The sequence below is a fragment of the Lethenteron reissneri genome, chromosome 23, assembly GCF_015708825.2.
Source record: "Lethenteron reissneri isolate LAM-NWPU_2019-01 chromosome 23, ASM1570882v1, whole genome shotgun sequence".
NCBI classification, from domain to species: Eukaryota; Metazoa; Chordata; class Hyperoartia; order Petromyzontiformes; family Petromyzontidae; genus Lethenteron; species Lethenteron reissneri.
The window spans coordinates 9,570,038-9,593,171 of NC_083801.1; the positions used below are offsets into that span (position 1 = coordinate 9,570,038).

The following is a 23,134-nucleotide window of genomic DNA, read 5'->3' on the forward strand; positions in this document are numbered from 1 at the left end:
TCATTGACATACATTTTTCGTTTTAGTTCTGTGTGGATGCAGCACAGATTATATTCCTGTCGAATATTAATCCTCTAGCAGGCTAAAGAAACTAAATCCTCTATCTCAAAATACCTGTTATTGTTCCATGGTGACAAGGCAAATTCTAAATCCATTGTGAAAGATGGCATTTAGGAGTTCTATTTGAAGATGCAGATACCAGTCGATATTAATTTTAAGCAGTGGGTGCAAACGTTGGTTTGGATGGTTATGAAAATGTCATCTGCTTAAATCTGTACAGAGCTGTAAATTCATGTTGATAAGTGAAAATCTATGAGGAGTCGGATGATTCAGATCTCATCGTGTTTTATTTGAAGATCGTGTCATGAATAAATAAATGACTGCGTTTCATGGTCCAATTACACAAGAACCATACTTGCTGACGAAATGTAAATATACTGTATATGAATAAAGTGTTTGATATGCGTATAGTAAAACCCCTCTTAACGACCACCCCTGTTAACGACTAATGGCTTCATGACGGGCATCGATAGAGCCCAATGTGTTCGCTTACCGACCATTTCCCTGTTAACGATGGGCTTATGACGAGAACGCGACCGCCAATTTTGGCCAATCGGCGAGCTCCAAAGTGGTCTGACCAAGCCTCAGCCAATCAGCAATGTCCATTCATGAGCGTTTGGGGGCATTGTTCACATTCAGTGTCTGCAGGGCTTTGAAGTGGAAACATCTCTTTTGAATTATTGGTGTATTTTGACTTCAAACTTTAATTCAATCAATAATTATGCATATCTGTCAACCCATACGGTTTACCTGTATTCTTATACAGGGAAATTGAGTTTTCAAATCCATACGGTGTACAGCCATTTCAATACAGCAAAAAAAATTATATGTGTTTCTCCCTTGTGATGGGACTTTGTAGGATGAACGTTGGGTGACCAATAAGGTCTAAATGGGTCTGTAATAAGGTAGGCACTGTTAAGGGGTTAGCAGGTATGCTTGCGAATTAAAACAAGAAAGTATTTCCTTCCAAAAAATATCAATTTTCTCCTCTCAACTTCTCCATCAAACCCTTAAGCCAGTTATCGTTTTATCCTAAGATAAGATTTGTGTTGTAGGGACAGTTAATATTAATTAATGCATTGATTAACCATGTTTATTTTAATATGCATTTATAATGTTAGTATTCTATTTATGAATAATTAGCTCTTGTGATTGATAATGAGCAAGCTTCAACAATCGCTATTGTACCCATGGTTTTAGCAGTCTTCAGATAGTAGAATACACTTGAATAATATTTACCTATGGACCAGCTGCATGTGTTGACGTGATTTTACATGCTTTATGGAATGCGCATGTACTGTAGTTTTTACAGAGCCATATGGCTGCACAAAGCACGATTTGGTACTGGATTAATGCAGAGGATGAACTGCTGAAGGGAATATACAGTTTCAGTAGCATGTGCTGAGCACACACAACTATCCATCCATAGAAATATAGTCTGCCATCCAATCCAACAACGTCATTTGCTTCTGAAACAGCAATTATGCCAGATGTGCATTGCAAATCGCAAGAGGCGTCGTCCGAGAAATAAAACACCAACTCGCAACGTGGTGGTGTAGTGATCGGCAATAGAACAGAGGCATTAATTGAAAATCACCACATGTACACAGTGCATGACTAAAGGTTGGTTGAAACAAATAGGATTAGCTCCCTACTTTGTAATTATAATGTGAACAGCTGTGCCACTCAAGTGTAACGAGGGGAAATCGCGCAGTCGGGACTGACGTAGCGTCCAAGTGGGCATTGTGTGGAGCCACAATCCGTGACAGCTCTACTCTTCAACATCTCGACCTTGACTCGTTGTCACCCCAGTCCATCCCACTATCAGATTGTTGAGTGATGTACCCAACTGTGGACTATGTCGACCACTGAGAACCATTGGCTCTCACTCGCTCACTGATACGCTTGACCGGGACGTCGTTCGAAGGCGCCCTCCGTGTTGACCGATCCACCGCAGCCTTCCAAGCGCCCTCAATCGAAGCTGCAAAATCTGTCTCGACCTGCCGCCGCCAGTTTTTTGTCCATTCGCGACTCCCCAGGTCTTGTGCAATTGTCGGGTAGCAACAACAGACGGTCGAGAGAGACACGAGCCGATGTGATGACAGACATCCGTCTCACAAGTCCAAACAGAGCCAGCCACCTCGCGGCTATCAGGCCGGCGTGCTCAGCCATCATCTTGGTGCGTACAAAATCGAAACAGTGAATGCCAAAGATGTAATACTGGCATTGCATATGGAAAGTCCGTATGGTGTCTGAGTGAGTTTTCAGCATAGTACAGGTTTCCTTCCCATACAACATCACGGAAACAATGCAGGTGTTTTCAGTGCAACGTTAAGTTGCTAGGCTCAGCCGTTTTTGCTTCCATACATGACTGAGTTGTGCCATGATGGAAGATGCAATGCTGATGTGTTGATGGATCATGGTGGAACAGTACACGGAGGAAACTACGTCACGACTCAGATATGGAAACCTATCAGTAGGTTCCAGTGTATGTCCCAGCACGTGAATGAAGGAGCAGAGCCGCAAACCTTGTTTTGAACTTACATTTTTTTTCAAAGAGGTATGAAGGCCCATGCCATTATCTGCCCGGTCAAAATGACTTAGTGCCATGGGCCAAGAGATCTGAAGGGATAAGGTACATTCGGGGTGATTTGGCCATGGGCTGTTCACAATAGTTAAATGCAATCTCTTCAATGCTCGAAATGTGTATCCAAACTTGATGGATGACCACAGTTTTTTTAGCACATTGATGAATTTACATTTTTTAAATTATGATTTCAGTTATTTGTCTTAATGGATGTATGCACAGTCTTGCTGTGACACAGTATTAAATTTGCAATGATGGACTCTTCTGTGCATGGCACACAAAACGTGGTTAACGCTTTAGTAGGAGATGCAATGCTTGTCTGCTGTGTAATACAAAAAAGACAAAGATCCCCCGTATAGCCTTAACAGACTGTTGGGGCAAGTGCTGTTAGTGAGCACCTATGAAGGCCGGAACAACACACGAGGGAGTGGGTGGCCAGCACCACGCCCGACCGCCTTTGTCTCCCCAGTGGCGATGTTTACATACTGCACCAGATACTCATGTGAGGCTGAGTCGACCTAGGGGAGACCCAGGACCGGTTCAGATAATCGTCACTGGTGTTGGCCGTGAGCGGAAATCGAACTCGGGTCTTCGGGTTCTTAGCGCAGTGCGCTAACCGCTACACTACCGCTCCTCTTGTGTGTGATACAAACACACAGCCTCACACACATTCACTGAGCAATTTGTCGCACTCAATTTAAACTCTGACAAATCCAATTTGGGTGTCTTCCAAATAGGCAGCACATTCTGTGGTTGTCATGGTGATACAAGTAGACACACATGTTGATGCAAAAGTGCCTTCAGGTCTGGTTGTACACTTTGAGGTTGTGTATTTTCTGTATTGATCTCACATTCAGAAGCATGCTATGTAGATGTTACTCAGTGATTGACCTTGTGGATACTGGTGGGAAATTTCATGATTTCGGATGTACAAGTCAAGTAATTTTAATATGTGGTTGACCATTAAAATAATCATTAAGCAGATTTTAATCAGGCTTAGTGTGTCAAACAATTAGGACTAATTGAGATAGAAAAACATTGTCCAATTTTTTTAATAAGGGAGAAATTCTCATAAAATGACATGTATCAGATGTACTCAAACAGTTTCATGCTGGGATGGTGATGATGCTTTCAGTTTCATGTATGTGCAGAACCATTGACTTGTTCCATTAATATGCCACTTTTTTTCCCCCTAACCTTCAAATGGCAACACATTTGTAGTATTAGGATGCTTTTTAAATATTGACTGTGAGGTTGCGTAATTAGAGGAAATGTCATGGCTGTTTAGCAATCTCTGTAGAACACAATAACCAGCATGAGCTGCAACATTAAATATTCCAGGATATTGGGTGAGATTATAATTTCTGCTGGTTAAAAATACAGTTGGTCAATTTATAGCAGCTGCTTAGGGAAAATGCTTATGCATATTTGAATTTTAACATGAAGATTTGTAACCCAGTAGATTATCGGTGTGCATGTCAGTTAAACTGAGTTACCTGTAGTAAAATGCTTATGCCTGTAATAAAGCACATTCATATCCATAAACAATATTACGTGACAATCATTTATAAGGAAGTCAACAGTACTTTTCATATGGATAGACTGGCTCTGGCCACAGGAATGTGGAAATTCCACCGGTGTCTCATGGCCACCTAGAGAGATGAGCATCGTCCGATGCTTGCTTGAGCCTAGAACTTTCTCATCTACATCTACACAAGCAATAACGCCGATTTTTCTTGGTGCTTTGTACTGTACATGAGGGAAATTAGAGTATTGCATTTGTATTGACATATGCTCGACATGGCCGTTGAGCATGTACATCACCAAAATTATGCTGCCTCTTATCACGGGAAAAAAAACTCTCCGATTGCAGGGCCTGCTGGAGTAGAAAGTATTTTTTTTGCTCATTAGCATATTAAATGCAATTTTATAATTACAATTATCAGCACGACTGTTGTCATCCTGTTTCACTAGCCGCTCTGCAAATCCAGGCTATGTACAGAAACATTGTGCAGGGGTTGAATAGAACATGCCTTTTCCCAGAAACGTGAAGCTATCCGTAATCGTGACGAACATGGTTACTTGTGTTGCCTTTTAAAAGGAAGAAAAAGGGGGAAATGGCCAAATAGTTGTGGCTAACGTGAACAAAACCCTCCACACTTATTTACTTCTGACTTTGTTTGAGCGCCGATAGTAAATCATTGTATCGGCTGCTTTCTGTCTAGTGACTCTAGTCCATTAATGTGTTTGCTCAGGGGATGTTTACAAAAAAATCTACATCTATAAGCATTTTGACATTTATTCAGTATTGAAGTTCAGCCCATTGTGATGCACACTTTCTTAACTATTCCATTGGTGCCTACGCATAAACAAAACTTGAGGGGAATCTTCTAATTAAATATGAAAGAATCAATGTTGCATAGCAATTAGAGCACTTTAGGCTTAAATGTCACATTTAGCACCCAAGTGTAACATTTTGAAAAGGCATCATTTTATACTTGATTTGACGCTTGCGTGACTGCAGGAATTACTCTTTGGTTCTTTCGGTAAAGTCACGTAGAAAGAAAACAAATGAAATAATAGAATACGACGTTTCAATTGCAACACAAGCAACCGTCATCAGGTAAGAATGAATGAAAAAACAAACCTAGTAAACTTAGAAATATAATGCAATACAACACAGAGAGTCGGCTAACACAACAGTCAACACCCTACCTGGTTGAAATATGCTAAAAATGCCCCCCCCCCCCAATATATTTATATAAAAATATTTTTAAAAAATTGTATTGCTATGCTACGACAGGCAACCAAGCACCGCCGTCCGAAATAATCATTAGCAAATGTAATTATAATCATAACTAAGTTTAATAAATTGACATTATCATTACACCGGTTCTAGTATTACGGTGGACTGCAGTTCTGAGTGTGGGTTGTCCACGTGGTGTTGCCGTGCCCCCCCAGCAGAAGCCGTTGCTCGTCTGCTGTGGGTAGGTACAATCAATGTCAAACACTGTCCTGTCTCTCCATTTCATTACTTTCAAATGTATAAAAAAATGGAAAACTATAATGTAATATGAGTGTTACGTAGGCTATATCACTGTCGAGTGGAATCAAACGTTTTTGGTGAAAACGGGCCAATTTGCGATTGCTAATCAATCAACCATCACTAACGTTAGCTATCATAGCTAAGTAAGTTACTTGGAAAGTTAATTAGCCACACATTCACACAGGGACCAACAGTGGCGCTCACGGGCGTATTCAACTAACGTAATGTCTTTATTACGTTATGTTTGTCAGAAAGCCCACGTGAAGTCTGAGTAAAGTGTCAATCATTTATGTTGCGCTGCATGTGTAATATTTGTAGACAGTAGTAGCTTCATTTATTGCATACTCGTATAGTATAGTGTATAGCTGTACAGTACTTGCTTAGTGTTTCTTTGATTAAAGTGCAAGCAGTTTTATTAGTCAGCTTTCATTCACAGTGTGTGTCATCACGAGCAAGAGGAAGGGTGGCATTCGTCAGTTTTTTGGGCAGCCTCAGAAAAGAAGAAATGTAAGTTGAGAGCAGTGAGAAAATGAGTACCAGTCAGATGATAAAAGTATCCAGTAGTACAAGAGATGAGTCAATGTTTCTCGATATAATCATTGCCATTCAGATCAGACATGCTTATTAATCCATTCCTTAACATCATGGCAAGAAACACCACTTCTTTACTGATAATATTCATTTCATGTTCACTCTAGTGTATTCAGAGTAAAGAGAGAGAGAGCATGAGGATGCCGACAGGGCAGGGAGAGCAGGGGACATGGAGTTGAGTGAGAAAAGGAGCAAATATTGATGGTTAAAACCGAAAAATGGCATCACAACAGTCTAATCCTCATGTTAATTTAAGCTGAGATATTCCTCTAAGCATGGCTTCTCATGTGTATTTCAGATAATACAATCAAGCAGGGAGAGTGAGTTTGAGACAATGACAGACAGAGAAAGAGAGAGCAGACAGGCAAGCGAAGATGGAGGTAAAGGAGAGGGAGGGGAGGAGCTTGGACCTCGCCCAAATCAGCCAAATGTTAATTCCATACCGAGTCAAACCCTATCAAATAGAACACTCTACTTTCAGCAGAAATGGTTTAAAATTATACTTGACTCCATTACAGCCCCTCCTTAAAGTGGGTTCTTTGTTTCTATTGTGTCACTGTGGTCCACACAGCGTTAACTTAGTTACCCACTAGTAAGATCATCAATGGATTTGGTGCATGAATTGAGGGGCTTCTTTAATCAATCTGGCACGTTCAAGGTGATTTTCCAGGAAATCGCAAAATCAGAGCATGGTTTCACCTCGTTCAAACCTTACTGTCCCACCAGGTGGACTGTTCGCACCCTTGCCATCTGCTCAGTTCTCAGCCAGTATGAGTCAGTGCTGACAGTCCTTGAGGAAATGGCATAATGCAGCTCATCTGACACTTCAACTAAGGCCAATGGTCTTCATGGAACATTTCTAAATGGGAACACTATGCTCGGCCATGTAATGGCTGAATACCTGATGGGGGATTTGGAGTGCCTGAACACCTCCCTGCAGCTTAGGAAACAGACTGTTTAAGGCATGTTGGAGGTTGTCGAAAGGAGGAGCACTTTGATGTCTTATTCGCACAAGATACTGCTATGGCAACAAAGTTGGACCTACAACCTATTCAGATGCCTCATGTCCGCAAATCTACAAAGCGTTACACCTGTCAGGCTGCAGCCTATATCCATTCAGATGCCCAGTCTTTGTACAGAGTCCAATTCTACAACGCATGGACACAGTGGATACTCAATTCATAGAGGTTTGATCAAGCTGCAGCAGCTTGAAAATGTGCTGCTACATGGAGACATGGGCAAGGTGGTAGACGAGTCTCCTGAATTGAATTCAAGACTACTGCATGTGCAGCTGGCCATGTGTGGGGCTAATTACACATATCAAACGAGCTCAGATGTTGCTAGCATTATTAGGGAAATGGTGCCAGAGGTGAGATGCCTCATCAGTCTGGTGGAAGCTTTAGTAAGGCTTCTGCTGGTTGTCCCTACCTCCTCTGTCGAGACTAAGAGGAGTTTTAGTGCCCTGAGGAGGCTTAAGACATGGCTTAGATCTTCGATGAGTCAAACAAGGCTGAAAAATGTGGCCATGTGTCACGTGCACCAAGAGAAACTGGACCTTGAAGGAATATTGAAGTCTTCTATTGGTGTCAACGATAAGCACAACAAGGCCTTGGGATTCTTTGCTTGAAGAATGGCAAGTCAAAGTACTTGTCATTGCCTGGAGAGGAGATGAGAGGATAGGAGAGCAGAGGAAAAGAGCAGAAATGACTGCAGAGCATGGGGGAGAGGGAAAGAGATGACTGGAGAAGAGAGGAGAATATAGGACCAGAGGAGAGGAGGAGAGAGGGCTGTAGAGGAGAGGAGAGCAGAGCAAACGCCTCTGTTGACCACCCAAGTTTACTTGTACATGTGTAAATAAAAACAACAATTTGCTAAACGTTGGCCACAATATCTGGACTTGTCTTCATATAACAATGCATAGACGTCTGTTTATATGATTGTGGTTATGGTTGTACTTTATTAATCCCTAATCTCTGCCATTACATACAATGAAACAAGAAAAGGTAAAAAAAAACAGCAATGTAATACAATACACTATTAGACATCATTGTAAAAAATTAAAAAGTCCATCCCATGTGTTAGTGATTTTTTTTTATATTTTAGGAAGGAAATTCTTTTTAAATTTAGATTTCTTTTTGGGGGGGGGGGGAACCCCAGAACCCCTGGAAGATTTCGTCCCCCCTAATGTTGACTCCATGGCTACAGCCTTGCGATATACGAATACAAACGTTAGGATAGAAGCATGAGCAAAACTTTAACACCTTCTGTTTTGCACTGATAAAGAGCGACTAAATAGGTCCACACTGATTTCAAAATAAAATCCCCTCCTGTGCTATCTTTTGAATGGAAGGTGAACCCGCTTATGATATTCAAAACGTGAATTTATAACCACCACATTTAAAAATGTGATGATTAATAAAAGTGGCGACATAAAGCACAGAAAATTACACGTGCTGCATGTGGCACGTTAATGCAGTTCTGCCACATGCAATCACTGAAAGTGATGGTATAAGGGGATACAAATTATAGGATGTAATGCACATCTCAGAGAACATGACGCGACTATATGAAGATATGTTTATTCCTTCACTGAAAATGAATCTCTTCACAAATGGTTTTATCAGCCACAAGTAATGAGAGTGGGGACATTCAGTACTGCCATGAGTAAAACGAATTTTTTAAGCAGCTTGAGCACAACTAACCTCTTTAGTCAGAAAATCTCCTTTGAGTTACGTATCATTCAGGGTATCGGTAGTTACGTGTCATGGCGTTGGCATAGTGATTACATCACCCTGATATCACCCTAATTATTATCACCCTGAGCTACAATCCCACCAATCCAGATTTGATTCTATGTATTGATCATGTGCAATGCCAATAGCAATTGTAATCTGAAACTTATTAGGGCCTACCCGAGATAAATATATCCTAAAACAAATATCTGATTTGGTGAATTGTATCACAACTGGAAGAGAGAGGTGGTTCGTCATGATGTTGTGACACCACATCGTCATGTGGTGTGCTGGCTTTAATAGGTGCTTGCTAACATTACTTTTCTTCTAGTGCACATGGCTAAATAGGGAATAGTATGTTTGTGGCTGTCTATAATGTATGCTAGCTGTGAGCTGAAGCAAAATGTTGGATATACACATGTGTCGTGAATCACTGCAGATACACGAATAGTAGGAGGCACTCTCGTTTATTCTAGCCATCACAGTTTCAGGGGCTAACTATGCTATGGTCAGGACAGATCGCACACTGCCTGACCAACAACGCCGAGGAGGTGAAGGGGAGAACGAAGACGGGGACGAAGACTTGGTAGCATGACGGGTTCCATTCCAGACGACAGCCCCGACCCTGGGGCGGGGCCTCCCTTTTATCCCCCCAGCGGGCCTGGCTCCGCCCTCGGCCACGCCCCCTTCTGGAACCTACCAGAAGGTTCTCGGCTTCACCTCACGTGTCCCCTCCATCACCTTTGCCCTACATCCCTTTCCCCGGCCTATCACATGCCCTGCCGGCAGACCGGGCTGCTACACCCTCAGACCCCCCTCTCTGCCAGCAACCAGCGCTCCGTGCCCTAGTTACCCATTCTATGTCACTACACATGTATCAATATGATTGGAGGGCATGCACATTACTTGCATTGACATTTGCATCCTGCTAGCACCTCGGAGGTAAACACAGCCTATGTAAGTGCCTGCAAAAGTGCGCTTAATTTGTGTCCACAGAAATAGGCATTTTCTTCTTCTCTATAACAAGGAGACAAAAGGCACCTAGAGTGGTTCTGACCTCATAATTTTTTAAGAGGCAATACCTCATAGACACTTGTTAGCAGCAGTTTAACCAACACAATAGTTTAGCTTAGAAGGGGGATTGGGACTTTGTAAATTTGATTTATTTGTTTTTGTGTATGTTATACACATGCTGTGTGTATGCAATTTGGTGGGGGTGGTGGAAGGTAAAGTGTTTGCATTCGGAAGGTTGCAAGTTCAAGTTCATTTATTAGGTATAGCCCTGTGAGCCATTCGGCTCTTGAATCGGGTGCAACCGCGACAAACAAAAACATAACAAAAAACATCTTAAAGTGAATATGTGACTAAGTGCAAACAGAAAATCCAAGAAAAGACAGCAAAATATTGCAGAAAAAAACACCGTACACCAACGCTGTGTGCAAAAATCCCAGTGGGATGCAAGTCAAACAATAACAACAACAACAACCATAAGACAACTTAGATTAAGGCCATCAGTCTAACTCTGTACTACAACAAACACACATGGCTAAACCAATACACTTTTCGAAATCACCAAAATAAAGCCATGAAAGCAATGAAAAAGCAATCATAGGAACTGTGACGGAATTTTCACAATAAATGGCATAAACATGTACTACCAAAACCTTGCAGCCATAGCTGGCTGCATGAGCCATTCCACAACAGCAGGAGCATCAAATCCTGGTCCAGAGTTTCCTCAACCCATTATACCCCAGTTTACTCAGCCCATTATTGTGGAGAAGTCAACAGTGGAAATCCCATGGAAAAACTTTCCCTCATCATAGGAATATGGAATCTCCACCACTGGTTCAGGGATGTAAACAGGCGTTGACCACCACCCCATGCTCAAATTATTGGAAAACAACTTTACCAGAATGTTTTACTTTTATATTTTTTCTTTCAGATGTACAGTATATGCACACATCCTGTTCAAACCCCAAAGTTATATCATTAAATATTACGATGTTGGGTCACAATTCAGAGCAAGAATCTTTTTTTTGTCTTGTTTAAATTTTATGTATTACATCTCTCGGCCATACTTTGTCCAAATAGGTTTGAAAAAGTATGGAAAATGTACGCAATTTAAAAAAAATTATTCGCGTTTCAAAACGTGCATTATTTCTGCAAAAATATTTTGTTACGTGTTTTTTTCAAGTAAACGTGTTTGTGGTACACTCTTGCATGCACATAGCCGCAATTAATGTTGGCAAATATTTAGCCTTTGCTATGGATCGGTATAAATATGGTGGCACAAATCAATGCATATGAAGAGAAAATTCAATACACTTAAGTGGTAATTAGTGAAGAATTTACTTTTCCTGAATGTGTACAATCAAAAAACATTACCACCAATTTAACTTCATTACATTGGTGGTTTGCATGTCTTTTAAAATGTATTTGCCTAATGTGGCCATACCATGTAAATTAAATCATGTCCCTTCTTGATGCAGGCTTTCTGGAGAAGGAGATGAAGCAGGCAGAGATCCAGGTGGTCGACAGCCACTCCGATCCCCCTGCACCAGACCCTCGGGAGATGATTGACCTGGAGGTAAAACTGCCTCACTCAGACACTTATGAACTGAGCTTCTTCACGAACACAACCATTAAATGCCATTGACAAGCAACATTTTAAGAAATACACTTGTTGGAATAAGGCCAATTCTCCAGAAACATATCATACTCTGACCCTCAAAAGTAAATCCAAGCCACCTTAATTCACACCTCTGATTAGCACGGTTGTATACGTACGGTGCGACATAAATTCAACATACATATTTAACCCACAGTTTTTTTGATTTCACATTCTGATGGCTAGAATATGGATGCAGAGTGTTTGTTATCACATTCGCTGTGGCTCACACCTCAGATGCTGTTAAAGCTATCGTATTTTTGTTACAATATTTTACATTGCTATTATAGGGCTTTATATTTCCACACCATCATGATATTGCTTGTTTTTAAGAGTGATGTTTTTTTTAAGTGATAAAAACAACATGTAGTGTATTTTTGGTTCTTTCGGTAAAGTCACGTAGATAGAAAATAAAAGAAAAATTATAAAATGAAATTACAAATTTTAATAAAAAATTGAAATTAATTGAAAATACAAGCAAAAAACCGATGACGTTTCGATCGCAACACAAGTTGTCTTCTTTTCTCTCCGCCTGATGAAGACCGCTTGTGTTGTGATCAAAACGTCGTGGGTTTTTTGCTTTTATTTGAAATGTATTTTTAATTCGAAATTTCAATTTATTTTATTATTTTTATTTTCTATATAAGTGACTTTGTGGAAAGAACCAAGAATATGAATTCCTGCAGTCACGAAAGTTTTAAGACAACATGTAGTGTTGCAGGCACAATTGTAAAGGTCAGTCGAATTCAAGTTAACTCACTCTGATTGCACCATGACCTTCACCGATGGCACCTACTTCCATCTTATTATTATTATTACTATCACCATAACATTTACCAGGTTTACAGCCATGGGAATAGCCGTGCCCTAAAAGCTAGATGATTGTAAAGGCTTCCCCAAGGTTCCATGGCATTTGAAATGCACAAGATAAAATGTGATTTTAGGCATGGCAAATGGTTCCTTCTCTCATGATATTAAAACATTCCGATTTAAAGCTTTCGTGACTGCAGGGATTCATCTTCTTGGTTCTTTCGGTAAAGTCACGTAGAAGGGAAATAATAAAATAATAAAAATAAAACATAATAAAATCAAATAATTCTCACGACGTTTCGTGACTGCAGGGATTCATCTTCTTGGTTTTTTCGGTAAAGTCACGTAGAAGGGAAATAATAAAATAATAAAAATAAAACATAATAAAATCAAATAATTCTCACGACGTTTCGTGACTGCAGGGATTCATCTTCTTGGTTTTTTCGGTAAAGTCACGTAGAAGGGAAATAATAAAATAATAAAAATAAAACATAATAAAATCAAATAATTCTCACGACGTTTCGGCTACAACGCAAGCAGCCGTCTTCAGGTGAAGACGGCTGCTTCAGGTGAAGACGGCTGCTTGCGTTGTAGCCGAAACGTCGTGAGAATTATTTGATTTTATTATGTTTTATTTTGTTGTGGTATTGAATACGGTTTGCCATCTATTTTATTACACTCATTGTAAATTCAACCGACATTCATTCATTAATCATCTGGGTCGACTGAAAGTAAATTGGAAGAATGCACAAAAACAAGAGAACGCATTTTCCTCTTGACCCCAAACATGTTCTCTCATATTCTTGGTTCTTTCGGTAAAGTCACGTAGAAGGGAAATAATAAAATAATGAAAATATAAAACAATACAAATTCTCACGACGTTTCGACTACAACACAAGTCATCGTCATCAGGTGTGAAATCCACAGCAAGAATTTATTTTTTCAAATTTTCTTGCTGTGGATTTCACACCTGATGATGATTGCTTGTATTGTAATTGAAACGTCGTGAGAATTTTATTGTTTTATATTTGTATTATTTTATTATTACCCTTCTACGTGACTTTACCGAAAGAACCAATAATATTAATCCCTGCAGTCACGAAAGCTTTAAATCAAAATGCTCTCTCATAGTAATGCAAGTAAACAACTTAGTCCTTCACGCAGTTCTCGATCTGCCTATGAAATATATTTGCATCTGACCTGATATACGACACTCCACATACAATAATCAGCAACAGAGAATGATGCTACTCTGCGAAATATTATTTTTCATCATTCCATTGTGTCAATTGATATAAGTCATTGTAGATAAGGCAAATAACAAGTCTTGATAAATAATGGCAATTGCTTTAATTTATATGGCTCAATTAGTTTCAATTGGTATCATTGATGGCTTTCTGACAAATGTATACATTTTCACCCTAATAATTAGCAAGGACAGGACATATTTCAGAAGGCTCTCCTCAGCACTTTTTTTACTCTTTAAATATCTTTGGGTGATTTAACACAATGTCCCAACCACCTATTTGCCAAGATATAGAACTTATGAAAACAATGCTCTTGTGTGTGATCATTGTCTATATTTTGGTATATTCAAAATTATAAATTCTACAAACTTATGATGATGTTCATCTCAGTTATTGCAGTATTTTAGGGTGTTTTTCACATGTAGCATCACTTACATGTGTTTTTCACATTTCACTTCATGCATGTAACATATTTATCTGAATGCAAATTTGATATGGATAATTTATAAAGTTGCATGCGCAAACTAAAATGTGTCAGCTCAATAGTTTGCACTTAGAAAACATGCCTTGGGGAAAATAGATTGTTGGATGCAGTGCAATAGCCAATTTAGAATGTTTTGACATGTAAAAATTGATCACCTTTAAATGAACAAAGTATTCCAGAGATGACAGTAAAAACGTGGCAAATTATTGTTCTCTACAGTGCCTAGCATGTCCCCACTGCTTAAATTGGCTGCCCAAAGCATGAACGAATTAAAATGACAAATGGAAAGCTGCAACTTGTGTGCTAATGGTATTGCATGGCCTTGATTTTGAAGGCTGTCATGTCAATGTTAGTAAAATAAATACTTGTGTAGTGCTCGTCACATGAACATTTCAACGGGTTTTAATTTACATTCGTTTTTCAACTCTTAAACTTTGCTTGGATAAGTTGTAATCAGTATTTTAAAAAGATCTTCTGCACAATTGCATCATCATGCGATTAATAAATATATGTAATCCCCATCTTACTAATTAGAGCTTAGTATAATGCCTGCATGGTCGTGGTGCATTCTTTGCTCAGGTAGGTATCTTTACCAATCCCCCAGTGACCAGCATGGTAAAGTATAGTCTAATGACCCCCCATGAATGGTGAACTAAAATCATAGCGATCCACCAGTCAGTTATGGAGTCAGCTGGGAGGGTGAAGGAACAGATGGTGCTCGAAGTCACAGATGTAGAGAAACTCACAAAAGGCTATTCATAGCAACATGAGAGTATGTGTTATGAAAATTGAAAAGCACATACAAACCTAAATATATTTAAAATAAAAAAAAACTGAATAGAAAAATATATTAGCGATTTTAGATTTTCTGATGATGTATCCATGATAACAAGCAAGGAAAATTAACAAATAAAAATAAATGTGTGCAAAACAAGAGTCACGTAGAATTGGTTTGCTATACAAAGGAAAATCATTGTTGGAACGAGAACACTAAAACACAAAATATATACCTAGGGCAATATTTAAGGCATACCGGGATCACAATGATGGATACAGAGTAGGACGTAAGACTTTTGAACAATAAACTTTGATAATGAAAAGTAAAATACCAATGTGTCTCTGAAGAGGAACATTTCGAAGCAGTGAATATTGTCTGCTATGAGAGATGGATCAGAGACGTGAATCACGTTCTGAAAGTATACAAAAATCATGGAGAAATACACTCTGGGAATTACGCTGAGAAACAGAAAGAGGAGCATGTGGATTAGAGAGGACATTTAAATTGGGGTCATCAGAATGACTGTAAAGGGAAATAAGTGGGTTTGAGCAGGACATCGCTAGAAGGGATAGTAGCTAACAAATGCGCCTGGTCATGGAATGGCAGGTAAGAGGAGGTAATACTCCCAAAGGTGACAACACTGTGGAGATGGAATGATAAAACCAGTTCACGTGCATAAGCAGGATGGATTGTGGCACCACAAGACCGTTAGGCATGGCGTCAGTGTAGGGAGGCCATTATCTAATAGTAGAGAGATCAGGGTTAATTAAGTTTACAGTTTATGCTTACAGAGCAACTTCCGCTTAACTTAGTATACATTGATGCTTCATCCGTATAATTTGTGAGATTGTTGGTTATAAAAGATTATTCGCAAAACAATATTCAATTTCACGTATGCATAACTTTTAAGTAAATATAAAGATTGCTTGCTTTGTATTTTATTGTATCTTGAAATGTATCGAGGTACTGAGCCAGCAACAATCCGAATGTAGATTTGAGCAATGGTGCCAACAACTGTGAAAGTAATGCTTTTGATGTGTAATCTGGAAAGGTTTACTTGTTCCAAAACCTGACGATTTCGGCTTTGTCATCGTTGGCAGCACAAAGCTAACTTACTCCAAGGTGTGAAAATTTCACTTTTCTCCCCATAACCACAGTAGCGTGGAAGAAATCAATGTTTTGAGTCTGGTGGCTGATGCTGTCACAGAATCCCATGAGGGGGGTGGATGTCATTCGGCCGTCAATCCTCTCTACACCACATCTGGGAAGCCATTACAACTGAGAATGGTGTTAAAACGAGTTGAAAATGGCTTTATTCATTTTCTCACATTCTTCAAAGATGTAAATATAATCACCAGGATATTTTCTATCAGTGCTGGGCATTAGTGCTGGTTGCTTCATGTTCTCTACTTATAAGTGAATACATATCCTTGCATCTTGGAAGGTAAATGTCGAAGAGGATATTACAAGTGGAAACATTTGAAGTTTCCAAATGTTTGTGGGCGATAGACAATTCAACAGAGTGCTTCTACTTCTGTAGTTTCTACAACCTTAAACTGCGTGTCATGCAATACCTTGTAGACACAACACTCATGGCCATATTGTTATTTGTCCACTACTGTCGAGTACCACGTCCTTTAACTATGCCCATAACACTATTCAGCAACTAAGCTAGATAGAAGGCAGTTTAAAGCCAAAAACAAATATTTAAAGATGTCTAATTTTTATGAAAAAATTATTGTCTTTGCCCTATCTGGAAAGAATCCATGTGTTAAGATGTTCAAAGAGCAAATAGACACCTATTGCCTTGAACATCTATTGCAAGGCAATAGGTGTCTATTTGGTGTTTGAACATCTTAACACCTGCATTATCGCCAGAGAGCGTAAAGCCTATTCTTTTTTCATCATTTTGATACTGGCAAAAAATAGTCCCATAGATTTGTCTCATTTTATTTTGGTTCGTCTTGATGCATAATCTCTAAAGTAATGAGTTCTGGCAACTTACAATAAATCATACTAAAATTAATTGTATCCTTTATTTAAATAACAGCTCTACATTGATAGTCTCAACATATCTGAAAGTGTAATTGCAGCCCAGCTTTTTATCAGATTGACTGCATATGGCAGCTTAATCCACGACTCCTGCTGCTTTGAGATTTTTCTATTTTCTCAAACAGACTTTGGTCTGTACATGACCCAAGGCACTTTACTGCCCACTGGCTATTTGCAAGACGAACATTTTGTTTTTCTCCATAAAACTCTAGTACGACCAACAACTTATTAAAAAAAATAATTGCACATGAAATAAAATAAATAATAAAACATGCAGTAAAGTTTTCCAAAGTATTTTTCTTAATTTTTTTTTATTTAGGATAGAACATTTTTATAATGTACTTTTTATATGAGGAAATGTTGAACATTCGTTCTTCCTTTGAAGTGGTAATTTTTCAAGAATACATCAGGGCGAGTTATGCAGGGCATCATGTGCTTGAGCCCGAGGCATACCAAGAGTGATGTACTCATCAACACAAATTGATGGTGTTTGTGGACTACATCTTATCTATCGTAGCAATAACTGTATGGTGCGGTGTTTCGTTTTGTATACAATATTCTTACATGAGTAAAAAAACAGCACAACAGTTTAGTTCCAACTTTAAAAAATGGCAATTGTGAGGATGGAGAATCCGTTATACAAAAGTCAATCATTTGACTTTTAATAGGGTTTTATGTGCATATACTGTTTTTCTTTTGCGTGTGATAGTCACACTTGTACATGCTCATTCGTGTAAATCACCGAAAATAACCACAATGTAGCAAGAAATGCTATAGAAATACCCACATGATCAGACGAGCATTTCGTTAGATTTCCACAGGAACTTGTTTGCTAACAATTTGAGATGCAATCAGGCCTGACGAGAGGAGCTGATGGGGGGGAGGAGGTGATTGGGGAGAGGAGACAGAACTGTACGCGGGTTCCAAACTCATGGACCCCCCCCCCCCCCCCCAAATTACAAGGTTTTTTAAAACATAAATTTACATGATGGGGGGGGGGGGGGGGGGGGCTTCCCTAACCAAAATTATGCATCTGGATCCCAAATGCGATGGTCCTGTATTCATATATTCAAGACGATATAGCAGTAATTAGTCCAGTTGAAAAGCAGCAACCCTTGCTCGGGCAGTGGGAATACATGCAGAACTATTAAGCACGGCCGCTCATCAGAGAACACACGATTGGCATGAAGAGCAGAACCCCATTATAATAAGTAATACTTGGGGAAAAAGGCGGAACACAGCAATGGTGACTTTTAAGGACTACCACAGCACGGTAATAGAGAAAAGTTTCGTGATGCAAAAAAATATTATTTTGAATACCATTAAGTACACAGCAAGTTAGAATCACCAGTTTGGGCCCTTAACATTGTGCAGTTAGCCACCAAGTAAATGCTTTTTGTGTCATATCAGAAGTTATGGATTGAAGGTTCTGGATTTTTTTTTAATGCATGAAAATGTGTATGTTTCACCTTTGATATCAAAGTATTTACTCTTCAAAGTTCACCAAATTCACCAATGACCACATTCAAATCCTGATTTTTGTTCTATAACCGTGTTATTGAGCAAAATGCGGAGATTACATACAGCTGTGTGGGAAAGATGAGGATATCCAGGTATGAGTTCCCTTCCCTGCCAGTCCAGGCCCAGTATATCTGAGAAATTGTAAATGCATCTGAATAAGTGCGACTTTACCGAAAGAACCAAGAAGATGAATCCCTGCAGTCACGAAAGCTTTAAATCGAAATTTAAGTGTGTCTTTCTTTTCACGTAAATACGTATATCCTAAATCTGTTTCTAAAGGGTCCTTCCTCAAAATCCTGACTGTCCCAGTATGTCGTGTTATTGACAAGTGGTGAATTATGTTGCGATTCTGCTGGATGATATTCGAGTGCTTGTGAGAGGCCCATTTTGCCAACAATTGTTTCCGAGTCATTGTAGAGTCTGTGAGTAAATGTCCGCTTGTAGATAGTGCTTTTCTTATACATCTGCAATGCCACCGGTGGCCAATCTTAATGTGATTTACAAATATTGCAATTTGTCAAATGTGAGTGTACCGTACGTCACCATAAATTACTGTGCACAAACCAATATCTCTGGCAAACGTTGCAAATTTCCATTAGGAAACTATGGGTTCCTGTGAGCTGAGTTCTATTGGCAATTAAATCCATTACCATCAAACATGTTACTTGACACATTGTCATCGATCTAATTTTGTGAAATGCAAAGAAAGCGTGAACAATGGAGTAGTGAAGAAAGTTTTCTCTTTGAAATGGTCTGAGTGTTTCCTGTGGATGCTTCTTTGTCCACAGTGATTTATTGGAAATGTCAGAGTATTGTACTCTCCTGCAGTGCCCACGAAGCAAGTGGATGGCGGGAGAGCGTTTCCACCACAGCTCGTGATTAATGAACTGCCTCGCAATGTCAACGTACCCAAGTGATGTGCTCGCATTCATGGCATTTTTACAATTTTATTAACATTGAGGCCCTTGGTCCGTTCAACACAAAAAAATTCTGTCTAAGAATGTGTGTGCCTCCTAAAGTGCACAAATCATGCAAAAAAAATTCTTCTTTGTTTTGTCAAAGTAAATGATAGTTGTGTCAGCAAGGCAGCTCTCTTATAAAACAGTCAAGGCATCTGTCCACTCAAAACACAAACACAGTTTACCTCCCAGAAATTGGTATTTATTTAATCAACTTTACAGAGATAATGGCATAAACACACTTATTTATGTTTGTTGTCCTTTTCCCGCACCTCCAATTAGCATGGTTGGCTATGTACTGTGTGAAAGAAATTCAACATACATATATAATAATTAGCGGTATACTTACATTATCTTCCACATAGATGTTGAAAGGTAACCTGATAGTACTGTCATTGGTTTCTACACAAATTGTAGATAATAAATGTTATGGAGGAGATGTAGTTTTTACAAGTTTTTGATTGATTGCACTTTTTATGATACGTGTGGTATACATTCCTGAGCATGTAGTGACCATATCTCAAATAGAGCTTTTGAAATTAACAACGAATCCCTCGTGGGTAAAGAGTTAACCCTTTAATTATAAACGTTCATATTAATTTGACTTCTGCAATCGCACGAATATAAGCGGTAGGTGTGCACGATATTCCTGGAAGGATGGATGATTCAGCCATCAATGTGTCTTGTGCGTCTGAAGCGGACATTTGTACAGAGGGGCAGCCCGAGTTACGGGCAGGTTGTGGTAGGGCCAAGGCAAGCATGCTGTTTAGGGGAGGCGGGGGTGGTCGGAAGGTCGAGCGTAACCCTTGTGAACTCAGCACCACCGTGTGTTGTGCCTGCGGGGAGTAGAGTGGAGAAATGGGAAGGAATGACTTGCCGAGCAATTCTGCTGACAAATCACTGACAGCAGCCTACATAGATTTATGTAGATTCCTTTTTCTGCAGGGGAATTACCCCAGGCGAAATTGGAAAAATGCAATACTGCATATATGGGATTTTTTTTGTACATGGAAGTTCATGGAAAATATTCAATATGGAGGTTGCCTTGAGGTGCTCTGAAGCAAAATAATTTCAACACTGTTGGAGAGCCATGTTGTAAACAAAATTTGTTGCAGTATTGTTGGAAGGGTCAATCAGTTTTTCCCCAATTCCTGCAGATACCATGCTTTTTATTGGTTAATACTAAATAAAGTGTTGTATATGTGTCTCATATTCAAGGTTATGATTTTACGTGTCAAGCGATTTACAGCTCATCATCGTAACACTGACCTCGGGTCACGGTGGCTTGATATACATTACGGTTATTTGTGCATGTCATATTTATGGTCATATACACAGTAGTAGTTGTATCAGATTAATCTTTCAATATTTCACCAAGAGATAACATGAAAATGCAGGGTTTAGAAAACAAATAAAACACATGGACGAAACACATTTTTTTTATATAATTGCTTGGACAGAACATAGAAGGAAAATTCATTAACTAAATGAGCAAAATGCAGCCAAATTTTGGGTGCATGAATCAGGGGCCAACCATTTGGAGATGGAGTGACTGACATTAATTATTATACAGAATGATAGACAGTGCTAGTAACATGAATATGCCTTTACCCAGTAGTTGATTGAAAATGGCTGCTGCTGCTGATGATGATGACGTAATCTGTATATATTGCCGAGTCCAAGGACAATGTAAGGTATTTAGACTTGGCAATGAAACAAGCTCTCTTTGTCTTTTTGTCAGTTTATTCCCATTGGTTTTTTTTGGCGTGAATCGCTTGCAAATCTCACACAGCAGTGTGCCACGTTTGTCAGAGATCTTTAACGTGACTTCTCCTGATATGGGGCGCCACGGTGGCGAGATGTTAACTACCTCACTTGGTATACAGGAGTTCGTGGGTACAATCCCAACCCTGATGCCTATACATTTGGAGTTTGCATGTTCTCCCTGCGTTCGTGTGGATTTTTCGCTGGGTCTTTCAGTTTTTTTCCTCCACATTTAGAAGCATGCGATTAGAGCAGTGGTTCTTGACCTTTACTGCATGCTTGCACCCCTTTGGTTCTTAATCGTAAAAAAAATTACAATGTTGAATAAATATATAGGTTTTATGAAACAAAGTAGTTGTACTTCCGCGCCCGTGCTTAATTTGTGTTTCGATTATGTATCTTATAAAAAAAAATCTGGCATGTCTCGCACCCCCAGAAAGGACATCTCTCACCCCAGGTGGTGCGTGCACCCCAGGTTAAGAACCACTGGTTTAGGGTATTTGGCTGCTATAAATTTTCACGTGATAAGCCACTTCGTTGAGCTATCATTTGTGACCAGGTCACTTCTGAAAAAGATCTGTATAGATCAGTGGGCTGTCACTGGTAAAATACAAAATATTTTAATAGCTTATAGTCCTTTACAGAGTAGGGGGTATGCATTCCCATACACGCTGCCAATGCATTGTTCCATGTTAGTAAAACTAATATTTTTCATTCTCGGAGCTGGAATTTAGCCAAATAAAGTGCAAAATTTAAGTGATGGGGGTTTTTTAGTACAGTCGTTCGTGAGCAGGCTGAGACCGTAAACATGTTACAGTTGAGAACTCAATTTGATCACCGGTGGCTGCCCAGATTCAATCCCAGGATGTCAGCGATGCCAGCCCAGCCTTCTGACCTCTGAGCCACCAGGGTCATCGGCTGTAATATTCAGTATCTTAATCAAGCTGCCGAGAGAAGCCCTCACAAAGTTTGTGCTGAGTTGAGAAAATGCACAAGTTAGAATGCACTCATTGAAAACACCATTGGTTTGCTTGTAAATGCTGGCAGGCAGTGCTGCATTATGTCTTGCTAATGGGCTTGGCTCTGGAGCATAGTTTTGCTGTATTTCCATAAGTCAAACTGAGGTGCTCTTGCCCAAGACCAAACGAAACTGATTTAATATCTGCATATCTATAAACCAGTGCTCACAAACACTGAGTTGTATATCTTCTGAATAAAATGTTCTGAACTGAAATTTCATGGTTGATAAAAACATCATTTCACATTATTATCTAAGCTAAGTTTTGTAATGTATTTATAGATAGTAGCTTGGACTGTAACGATACACATTATACCATTATATAACGGACACGATGGTACCGGTCAAGCTGTCCAGCATTTTAGAATTGCATACGTCTATTGCTTTGCTTCTTCGGGGAAGTTTCAAGTTTATCTTTTTCTCCCTCTCTGGGTTTTTTGTTTTCTGTCTCTGCCTGTGTATTTAGTGTACTTTTTCTGTTTCCACTCGTTTTTTGTCGTTCTTATGTTCTGCTCTGTCTGTGTGTCTCCGTTCCTCTTGTTTTATGTTTTGTCTCTCTTTGAAATTTTCACACTTAAATTCTAACTTAGCAATCTTTGAAATACGTAATCGACCAGGCTATGCGTTAATTGTGTGTTGACCGACTCTCTGTGTTGTATTACATAACATTTTGATATTTTGCTAGGTTATTTAATTTAGTGTGTTCTTTCTCCCTCTTTCCTAATGTTCAAGCTTGCGTACTTGACCACGCGTCGCCGTACTCATTGACATGTTATTTTTTTCTCTAACCCCTCCCTCTCTCCACCCCCTTCCTCCC

The 23,134-nt window shown here is 39.4% G+C and overlaps 1 protein-coding gene across 2 annotated transcripts in view; it reads left to right on the plus strand.

Annotated features, from left to right (window-relative positions):
* Window positions 1-23,134, plus strand: part of LOC133345938 (V-type proton ATPase 116 kDa subunit a 1-like) — a 228,083-nt gene that overhangs the window by 19,109 nt on the left and 185,840 nt on the right. For both annotated transcript variants that reach the window (XM_061557080.1, XM_061557081.1), the window contains exon 3: window positions 11,506-11,603. In XM_061557080.1, the coding sequence (XP_061413064.1) occupies window positions 11,506-11,603 (98 nt within the window). The remainder of the gene's footprint in view (window positions 1-11,505; window positions 11,604-23,134) is intronic.